This window comes from Trachurus trachurus, assembly GCF_905171665.1.
Source record: "Trachurus trachurus genome assembly, chromosome: 10".
Lineage (NCBI taxonomy): Eukaryota > Metazoa > Chordata > Actinopteri > Carangiformes > Carangidae > Trachurus > Trachurus trachurus.
In genome coordinates, this window is record NC_139894.1 from 14455790 (window position 1) to 14467219 (window position 11430).

The 11430-nt window shown below is 40.2% G+C and overlaps 1 protein-coding gene across 1 annotated transcript; it reads left to right on the top strand.

Annotated features, from left to right (window-relative positions):
• Positions 1-3887: 3887 nt before the first annotated feature.
• Positions 3888-8428, top strand: LOC310993124 (protein eva-1 homolog C; the record flags this gene model as incomplete). Its single annotated transcript, XM_083981429.1, has 8 exons — positions 3888-3984; positions 5042-5247; positions 5328-5451; positions 6449-6601; positions 6844-6987; positions 7074-7145; positions 7239-7319; positions 8043-8428. The coding sequence occupies 8 exons, from the start codon at positions 3888-3890 to the stop codon at positions 8426-8428; spliced, it is 1263 nt and encodes a 420-aa protein (XP_083837555.1).
• Positions 8429-11430: the final 3002 nt, after the last annotated feature.

Here is an 11430-nt window from a genome sequence, read left to right on the forward strand (position 1 = left end):
AGTAATAGTCTTTTACTTTACAATCAAAAACATCTGATAACATTTTTTGGACATAGTTATTGTAATTGTGGTGGTGCGGCTAATGGTGTGTGAAGCTGTCTTGGTAAATAAACAAATGAATGTGAAAGTCAACTTTCATGTCATGAAGGGCTCACTTCACTATTGGTTCTTTTGTAATACGGTATCATTTACTGTAAATAGCGGAAGGGAAATTTTATGACAAAATCCCCCCCAAACTGTGGTATGGACTTCCCTAAAGAAATATAACCATTTACGTGGGGTAGATTATGCAATGCATTTCAAGGAATTCAGAAACGAAATCCAGAAGATACGAGGCTAAGTGCCATGGACACGCCTCGTTCAATCTTGAGAGGATTTGGAGAATTTATATCACTTAGGGGGGAGGATGACAAACAACCAATTCCAGTGAAATTCCTAAGAAATCCAGCACGGGAATTAGATGAGTCACACTAAATCATCATGGCAACAATACAACAGAGTTAGTTTAAACTTGTCAAAAAAGAAACAGTCACATTTCCTGTTAAATATCAAGAAGGTTGTGAGGGCTGAGATTTTTCCAACTACTTCAGGGGAGAAAGTGCCAGAGCTGACAGTTTTAATGAATGGACAGACACTTATGGGAGGTAAATGGAATTTCACTGGAGTGTAAAGTGGGAGTGTTGCTCCTATTTGTACACATGATTAAAAGGTGGGATTCTCCTTATGAATGATCGGCTTCCTTTATTACGTCCACTCCACTGCTATGGAGGGAGTGTTTCATGGAGCTGGTGTGATAGATGACTGGGAAATGTATTTTGATTCACAGTCATCAAGTGGCTGCAATCACTGATAATGCCCCGAGCTCAGCACTGTATTATGCGTCAGTGTTTGGTTGGTATGACTACACACACACACACACACACACACACACACACACACACACACACACACACACACACACACACACACACACACACACACACACACACACACACACACACACACACACACACACACACACACACACACACACACACACACACACAGAGGGATTGAGAAAGTGGTGTGAGAGATGTGTAGAAGGGAAATTAAGGTTAAAATCCTAACCTTTATATAAATGAATCTGGAAACAAACACAGAGAGGATCTTTAGTAGGAGAGATTTCCTGAGTGTTCCTGGAAAACAAAACTGGCAGCTCAGGGGACCTTATGTCACGTCAATGATCTTTCACTTCCTCAACTTCAGACAAGAAGATAGGAAAGCGTAATGTCGTGGAGATAGGCTACACATATCTGCAGTGGCCACACACAGCTGCTGGAAGTGACCTCCTGGAAAGAAAAAGCCTTATCTCTACAAACAGGACCCTCGGTGTTGACAACTCCATGACAATGAGCCTTGATTTTGCCATTACACACACACACGCACGCACACACGCACACACGCACGCACACAGAAAGGTCAAGATGTTATCCCTCTAACTAAGTAAAAACACACTGAGCTACTGTTATACCGTGGGATGGTTCCAGTAACATTTCTATAAAGAAAACATTATAGCCACTTTAATCGCACTTGTTGGGGAAATTGGGGTTGCTTATCTTGTCTGTGGGTTAAGTAGCTATGGAGCAGGAGCTGGGGGGATGACTAGCTTTAACACTGGTACTGTAACAGGGGGAAACAGTCTGCCTGCTGTAGTACATGGTGATTTAAGGCTGCTGGTATACGCACTGTGAGAAGAAATAGCTCCAACACATACACTACCTCCCCCTGTAACTACAAACAGGCCCTTATCCTCAGCGGACATTTTGACACTCTCATAACAAGAAAAGCACAAGTGTAATAACATTTACAGTGGCGCAGGTCTATTTAAATGTCCCATGTCAGTCATGACAGTGTGCCACACGCCAGTTAAAACAACACCAGGAGCCTAAAGCTGTGGCAGCTACAGGGAATTCAGCCATTGGTGATTATTGGCCTACTATTTACCACTGTGACAAAATGGGTTATTGTTGTTTTTAAATTAAACAAAACAAAAAACAAACACAAGGTACAATGTGTTAGTTTGCTAAAGAGATGTTTGTATAGGTGTAATTTTAGACTTTGAACAGCGCCAGTGTAGCTTTTTCCTCTGTTCAAAATCGTGCTAAACTAGGCTATAGTAAGCTAAGATATCCTAAACTAAGCTAACAAATTAGGCTAAACTAATGAGCTAAGCTAACTGACCCCTGGCTATAGCTTTCCATGAACATGACAGTAACATATTTTAGCGACATGAGTCACAGGCTGCGACGACCGGTCAAATCACAGGTTGGTGCAGCCTGTGGTCCAAGTACAAAGACATTGTGGTTTCATATTTAGAGGGCAATAATAGCTGGTGAAGATCTGTCAAAATGTTGCTCTTTAAATCAACATAGTACAACAGAGTATTAGGGCCACATTGAGAAAAAAAAAATCACAGACTTCGAGTCGTACATTTACGACAAGTCAAGTGCCTTTGAAGTCATAATATTACGGGAATTAAGTCGTAAAAAAACTGTAGCCTACTTATTGTACAGAGCTGAGCTTTAACTACTAGAAATTGCTGTTCTGTAGCCTATGAGAATTGATTATGTTGCTTATCTGCTTTTTATTTATAACAGAGTTGATTATTGATTGATAATGGACAGCGGAAAATGAAAAGGTTATAGCATAGGCATTGATGCTGCCAATAAAAGCAAGATGACTGGAAACAGCAGTAGCCTATAAATATCGAAGAGAATGATCAGTGGCAGCCTTCATTTTTGTTACTTTTGGGCAGCCCCCCCAAATTCACCGTTGTTACCCCCTGTGCCCCCCACCAGAAAATACTCTGGACCCGCCCCTGCTTCTCAACCATAGTACTAGTAGAAATCCTACACTGGGGCATTTTCTTGCATATTCTTTTTAAAGTCCTGATATTGATGATGATGTGGTGCTGATGTGCCAAGCCCCAGCGTAGGATTCGTAGTACTAGTACTATGGTTGAGAAGCAGCGGTGGGTCCAGAGTATTTTCTGGTGGGGGGCACAGGGGGTAACAACAGTGAATCTGGGGGGGCTGCCCAAAAGTAACAAAAATGAAGGCTGCCACGGATCATTCTCTTCAATATTTATGTTGTACAGTTACACAGTCATCCAGTCATCTTGCTTTTATTGGCAGCATTAATGCCTATGCCTACAACCTTTTCATTTTCCACTGTCCATTAAGATTGTAATCAATCAATCAATAATCAACTCTATGTTATAGCCTAAATAAAAAGCAGATAAGCAACATAATAAATTCTCACAGTGAACAGCAATATCTACTCTTACCCAGTAGTTAGAGCTCAGCTCTGAACAATAAGTAGGCTACAGTTTTTTACGACTATTATGACTTTATTCTCGTAAATTAGCGATTTCATTCTCGTTAATTTACGACTTTATTCTCGTAAATTTACGACTTAATTCTTGTAATAATATGACATTGTAAATTTACAACTTTATTCTCATAAATTTATGACTTTATTCTCGAAATCTGTGAAAAAATGTTTTTTCTCAATGTGGCCGTAATACTCTGTTGTAATATAGTGCCTTGATATCCATAATTTTTCATGTGAATCATGCGTTACATAATTTTAATTTTGATAGGTTACACATTAAATCTAGATAGCATCTGAAGACATACAACATGATCAGCCAAACCAGTTCTGTTCACTTAACTGTGATTTTTTTATTTTATTATTATTATTTTTTTTATTGTGTAAAGGGGGTTGGCTGTTTCATGTAAACACAATAGCACCATTGACCTACTGACCGCTCTCCCTCTCCGAGGCAGTCAATTGCACAACAACTCATTACAACAAAACCCCGGGGTCTGTCAGGCAGGATATGCACAATGACAGTACCATGGACTTTCAGCTGCTCTTTCTGTTTGCTGCCCGTCCTTCTGGCTCTGAAGATACACACGGCATATTCGGCTCCTGACTTCTCTTGTAAGTGATTTGTTTTTGACATCAGTAACTTGTTTCTGTTGGACAAAGTCAAACTGCTGACCAGTTCACTTTCACTTATGTTGGAGGATTCATGGAGACATTTAACACTCCCTAATTTATCTGCACATCCTGCACATCCTGCTTTCCAAACAGCTGGTGCAGTTCATGCTGAGAGACAGAGTCAGGTTGAAGAGGCTGCTCAGCAGGTCCTGAACTTAGATCTGCACAGAACAGGATTCTCCCACAGTGATAAATAACCTACTTGGGTTTATATAAACTATTTTGTTATTGTGGTGTTGTGGAAAGTGTGACTGATAACATTATCTTAACAATGATATATTCAGACAAAGCCAAAGGTAGCTTTTATCTCAGACCCTGCGATGATGAGCATTGCAGTTTATCTCTCTATCTGACCCTGGCAGCTATCTCCATGTTTTTGTGAGGCTGCAGGCTCTGAGGAGCCTCATTGTGCGTGAGCGACTGGTACTGCCTCGCCTTTGCTCTCTGAGGCTTCAAACTGCCACACACACCCTCATCCCACCCACACACATGGATGACACACGGGGGGCAAGCACAGGAAGCACTCATGGGAGGGGAGACTTACAGTACTTCAGTGTCCATGTTTCATTGTCACAGATGTTTGTATGTGTGGTCATAGTCCAAATACTGTCTACACCCAGTGACTGAGACACCACCCAGGCGACAGTCAGGACTTGGCTCCGAGGGCTAAAAAAAGCACGTTGCACTTCTGACTTGCGAATAACAAACAATGGAGGACTTATAAAATATGAATTACTTAGTAATTACAACCACTCATATATACTTTACTGACATTGGAAAATAATGGCCATGTTAGTGATAAATCAAATCTAGAACAATTGTAGTATTTCTGATAATAAATAGGTGAGTGATGCATGGTGACGCATTGAGCCACTGTGTTTGAGATTAGATATTGGCTTCATACAATTGACTATGCCTGATAATGTGATGTAAGTTGTACTGTTGACTCACCTGTATATGTTAGGTGAACATGGCATCATGTTTTGTTCTCTTTTAGTGTATCTTCATAGTATTTTGAAGAACCACACGGCTCATGCATGTGAAGGGGACACACTCATCATTGAGTGTCCCTCCAGGACGTCTGTGGCGGTCCTATCAGCTTTCTACGGACGACGTGTTCCTAATCAGCATCTGTGCCCCTCTGCAAACACCAACACAACTGTGGAGGAGGACACAACATGCATCTCATCAATCGCTGTTGAGGTAAACAAAGCCACAGAGAGAGAGATGAATGTGAACTCCCACAGATGACAGTTAGTCAATGTGATTTCCTGCCTTTGCAGAAAGTGATATCTGAATGTCAGGACCGGCGCTCCTGTCACATCCCCGTCCTCAGTCCAGTGTTTGGACAGGACCCGTGTCCACTCACCACCAAGTACCTCCTGGTTTCCTACAAGTGCAGGCCAGGTAGGCCACTGAGCTCCTATACACGTTTTGTCTTTTATTTATGTTGCATAATTAATAACATGAGTCAAATAAAACTGTGTGCTTTGAATGTTTAAATCTATTTTTTCAGATCCTTGGACAGTTGTCATGGAGATGTACTGTTGTGAATGCAACCATTACATTAGGAATTTGTGCTCATCTCATTAATTAAAAAAACACTACTAAACTAATGAAAATTGTGTAATTTATATATACATATATTTTTCAAGTATATTTAAAAGTAAAGCTTTTTGCCTTTAATATTACCCAAGAGTCATTGCTGCCCTGAATGTGTTGATTTAAGTATGTTGTGTGTATGTGCATTCAATAATGTTTTTAATTTATTATTTGTTCCTGTTATGGGATTGTGACCAATTTTGTTGTACTTGTGCAATGACAATAATAACGTAAAAGTCATAATTGATACAATGGTTGAAAGAGACAGGAAATGGGGGGCAGAGAGAGGGGGAATGACATGCAGAAAAGGGGTACAGTGAGGTAGATCCTTGATTTACTATCATTTGGTCAAAAATAATTATGTTTTTTGGAAATTGCCATATTTTTTTTTTCAGACATCCACTGACTGACTGACTCCTTCCATCTATTTTCAACTGCTTCACTGAGGTTAGGTCACAGGGGCAGCAGACCCACCGGAAAGCCCCAGACTTCCCTTTCCCCAGCGACACTGACACTGACTCTTTTAGTAAATTATAAAAATCAGATCACAGTGATTTCAAATATCCACAAGACTGGCCATCAATCACAATTCAAGGGAAGGGTTATAAAACATTTATGTTAAAGCAATAGTCACGTGTATTTATCTACAATGAATTCTTTTTTTTGATTCCTTCAATTCACGCTGGCCTTCAAAGATCATTTTGTAGTGGACAAAAATTATATTGCAAAGTTTATCTGAAGTTTGTTCTAATACTTTTTATACAGTATGTTCACTCCTAAATTCATACCACCTGTTCTTCAGAGCACCACCGCACAAGACTGGTGTGTGAGAACGAGCGCCTGAGGCTGATGTGTAAAAATGAGACTGTCCTCGCCATCTACTCGGCCACGTTTGGACACCTCCTGCACGGCAGTCCCCACTGTTCGCAGGAACCTGGATCACGAACTGACATGGGTTTGAAACCATCTAGTGGCCAAATAGTGGAATAAATCTCAGTTGTATTGACATTGTGGAGTTAAAAAAATATTTCTGTGTGTTGTTCACCATTGGATGCATTAATAAAACATATGTTAAATTATTCAAATCAATTCCCTGGTGACTACTTTTAGTAAAACTGTAAAACTTGTTGTTGTTGTGCTTTTACATTTTCAATATTGAACTTATTTCTGCAGCTCATTCATCTGAATTTATTACAGAGTGTCTGTCATCTACGGCCCTGAGGAAAGTGTCGCGCAGGTGTCACGGCAGATCGAACTGTTCACTCCTGGCCGATACGCAAACCTTTGGGGACCCCTGTTTTCCCGGCACCAGGAAACACCTGCGGGTGTCCTTCACTTGTGGTGAGAGACAGAGGATGTTGCTGCTTGTGACCGAAGCGCTATGGTTTGCTGAGTTATGTAAAATAATCTCTCATTTCCCTTTTTAGTTCCCCGGTATCTTCTGGAAGATGTGGGTCGAGGGTCAACCGATCCTTTCCTGATTTCAGACTACACTCATGGTGAGAATTAAGGGAAGACTTAACATTCACAGGCTTTTGTAACAAGCAGCAGAGATTGACTGGTGTCTGAGCCCAGACCCCTCTCACCTGCAGGTGGATGGTACACTGGCCCCATCTACAGGCCTCAAAATGTGCTTTTAACCAACTCTCTGGAGATCTTTGAAAAAATGTTGGGTATGTGCACTGATGCCTGTGGACCTCAGGCTGGGGCGACATATACACTTCACTGTTGTAGATCATATTCTAAAGGCGCATACAGGTGTTCATACACATTATTTTGCAAATAAATACTCATTGGTGTCTCTTAAGTATGCTACAGATTTTAAGTTTGACAAGTATGTTTTTATCATTATCTAGTATTGATATCAAATAGTACAAGCTTCCAATTTCCTTAAGATGTGTAAATGTTCATAGGACGAATTTAATCATCTTCTTATATTATTATTGTATTTACTGCATTTTTAATATCTTTCAAATAGATTTTCCACAACACAATGTGCAAATGTGGACCCTTATAGAGAAAATTATTAATGTGTACTCATATAACTTTTGTTACATGGCTGTAAAGCACAGCACATGAACACACTGAGCACCTTTCAGTATAACTATATGCTCCCTATGAACTATTTCTTATCTTGAGTTGAAGCTTTTGCAAGTTGATTTTCACATAATACAAACAAATGAACTCAGTAGCAAGCAAATTCCTTTGGTTTGAAACATACTTGATACAAACTAGGATATGTAATGTATAAGGCTAACATACACAAAAACACCCTGTATGGTCTTTCAGTTGAAAATCGAAGGGTGCAGTTATAACAAGTGTGCTGATTTGCTGTGTCTAATGCCAACATACTTTAAGCTAGTGTGACCCATGATCCTCTCTTGTGTCTCCTGCAGGTCTACCAGAGAAAGTGGCTCTGTACTTTGTCTCTGGTATCTGTGCTGGTCTGGTTTTCCTACTTTGTTTATTTGGTATTCGCTCTACAGTAGTGAAAGATGTTAAAGATTTGGTTTCTGACCTGAAGTATGAGCTTAAAGAATCTCGCAAACAGCGAAAGGAGCTGATTGAAGACCTCTACGATGAGGAGATCTCAGACACATCGTCCTTCTGTCGGCTCACACAATCCTACCGCACAACGGACATGTTTGGTCCATCCACGCTGACAGTAGAGATGGTTGATCGTGGAGTGGAGCAGGCCAGGGACCTGCCCAATGGAGACATTTGGCCACATCAAGACTCAAGCCCTTACGCCATTCACAAGATTAAAAGCTACAACAACTGAGAGAAGTCATGTAATGAAGCTGCTTTTACAGCATATCCTGCTAAATAACTTTTGAATTAATACAATGTCAATCATAATATAAAGTTTTATAAAATTATCAGTCTACCGTAATACATGAGGTCCTAACATACAGAGAGTTGGTCATTATTTGAATTGACATTAGACAATTTCTTCTTCACATGCCATATCATTTTATAAAGTAACATTGTCTTAGCTCATAGGCCTACTGTATTTGATAGTGGTGTTGTCATGGCCTGCACCCAAACGCATCTCACACAGTGTTGCCACAACTGAACATTATTTGCTCTGTAAAGAGAGGTGTTATAACTGAGCTGCTATATTGTATTACATTATATCGTACAGGTTTAACAAAGTGGCTTTTGAGTGTACAGTTAAATGCAGTATGATTCACAATTACCAATAAAAATTATGTCAGTGGGGTGTGACTGCAACAAACAATGCCTCTGTTTAATGTGTAGTTGTCCAGCCCTGGGCACCACAATCAGAGTCAGCTGGGCTGGGCAACACTTCATCAGTATCTGTCAGATGCCTACTACGGCGTTAAATATAGAGCACTTAAAATGGTTTTTACAGGTGTATTCAAGGGTTATCCAGCACACTGCATGTTATGACTCACTGTTATAGCTGCCTTGTGTACTGTGGGTGTAAAAATTATATCTATAATTATTACGACATTACACAATATTTAAAGTAAATAGGCTAGTTTGATTTTCAATTAAATAGTTAGATTTTCTAAATGCATACATTTTGGTATTAGTACTTTCACTTAGGTAAAAGGGAGGTAAAGTACAGCTGAAATGATTGCATTAATTATTTTAATCACTGTTTTTAAATGTAAAAATGACAGATTATTAAGGTTTACAAATGTGGCACTTTTGATGGCTTGAGGTTGGGCAGCAATGCAATTCTTAGGAAGAATAATCACTTTAATCCGGACTACATTAGATTAGATTATATTCTTAATCTTTAATCTCCTTATTCGTGATATTTACTGAATGGCTTTTGTTATTAGTGTATTAGAGTATTTGTACTTTTATAACAAGAATCTAAATATTTAGGCTATTTAAAAGTTAGGCTAAGTTTTATGCAAGGACAGCATGGCATTAATAAAAGTGCCTTTAAAGGCAGCAAAGCAGGTGAAACCCTTGAGCACTGCATGTTAGCTTTACCCTTTTTTATGTAGCCTACCGTAAATGCTGTCTTATGTGCTTTATGGTTTGTGTAGCCATATTGAAATGTATTTTACATACTTCCTCCCATTCTGTGTCTGTCTTTTAATTATCCTAATTGTCATATAGACTATGTTTCTGAAATACAGAACTATATTTAGGTTCTACGGAAGCTTATTGCATTCATTCAATAAAAAAAAATACAGATCCTGTTTTTCTGAGTAATTTTTTCTGTTTTTCTGAGTAATTTTTTTTTTAATCAGTTTTTCTGAGTAATTTTTTCTGTTTTTCTGAGTAATTTTTTTAAAATCAGTTTTTCTGAGTAATTTTTTCTGTTTTTCTGAGTAATTTTTTTGGATCAGTTTTTCTGAGTAATTTTTCCCCCCCCTGTTTTTCTGAGTAATTTTTTCCCCTTGTTTTTCTGAGTAATTTTTTCCCCTTGTTTTTCTGAGTAATTTTTTTCCCTGTTTTTTTTGAGTAATTTTTTCTCTACTTCGAAATCTCGCGATAACTACGGAAGCCTGCATTTTTTTATTATCGTTAGTCTGTTTTCTCGTGATAACGAATTAATTTATTTCGTTATCTCGAGATGACAAAGACCGTTTTCTCGTGATAATGAAATAATCATAGAATGTGTGGTTGACATGGTTGCCTAGCAACATGTTTCCCCGGTGCAATCGCTTCTGCTTACGGGGAAGTAGCAGCTGGTTAGCCGCTGTATGTTCGTAGCAGGGGGCTAATACGTATTAACTGACTCGCCGCTCTGTGTGTGTGTCGCGGTGATAATTTAACCGTGAAAAGTAGGCTACAACACACACAACATAACGTTACAGCCGCAGTGTTGTGAGTGAATCATGTCGGAACCAGGCTTCATGAACCCGCTTCACAGACCCCGGTGCTTGGCCGCCGCCGCCGCCGCCGCTGCTCTAGTGGCGGCCGGGCACCGGGGTCTGTGAAACACTTACTGACTCCATTCTCAGTGTATGAATGAACAGAGCTGCAGCCGCGAGCCGCTGCGCTGCTCCTAAACTTAACAACAACTTAGAAGCAGAAAGTTTATCCTCTTAACTGCCAGGATGTCCTTCCCCGGGTGTGTGAGCCACCTACGGCCGGGCACCGGGGTCTGTGAAGCGGGTTCATGAAGCCTGGTTGTCCAGACCGGCAATCGCTCTGGTCCCGACATGATTCACTCACAACACTGCGGCTGTAACGTTATGTTGTGTGTGTTGTAGCCGAAAAGTAGGCTACAACACACACAACATAACGTTACAGACGCAGTGTTGTGAGTGAATCATGTCGGGACAACTAGGCTTCATGAACCCGCTTCACAGACCCCGGTGCCCGGCCGCCACTAGAGCAGCGGCGGCGGCGGCGGCGGCCAAGCACCGGGGTCTGTGAAGCGGGTTCATGAAGCCTGGTTGTTCCGACATGATTCACTCACAACACTGCGGCTGTAACGTTATGTTGTGTGTGTTGTAGCCCACTTTTCACGGTTAAATTATCACCGCGACACACACACAGAGCGGCGAGTCAGTTAATACGTATTAGCCCCCTGCTACGAACATTTTTTTTTTTTTTTTTTTTCTTTTTTTTTTCCCCTGCTACGAACATACAGCGGCTAACCAGCTGCTACTTCCCCGTAAGCAGAAGCGATTGCACCGGGGAAACATGTTGCTAGGCAACCATGTCAACCACACATTCTATGATTATTTCATTATCACGAGAAAACGGTCTTTGTCATCTCGAGATAACGAAATAAATTAATTCGTTATCACGAGAAAACAGACTTTGTTATCTCGAGATAACGAAATA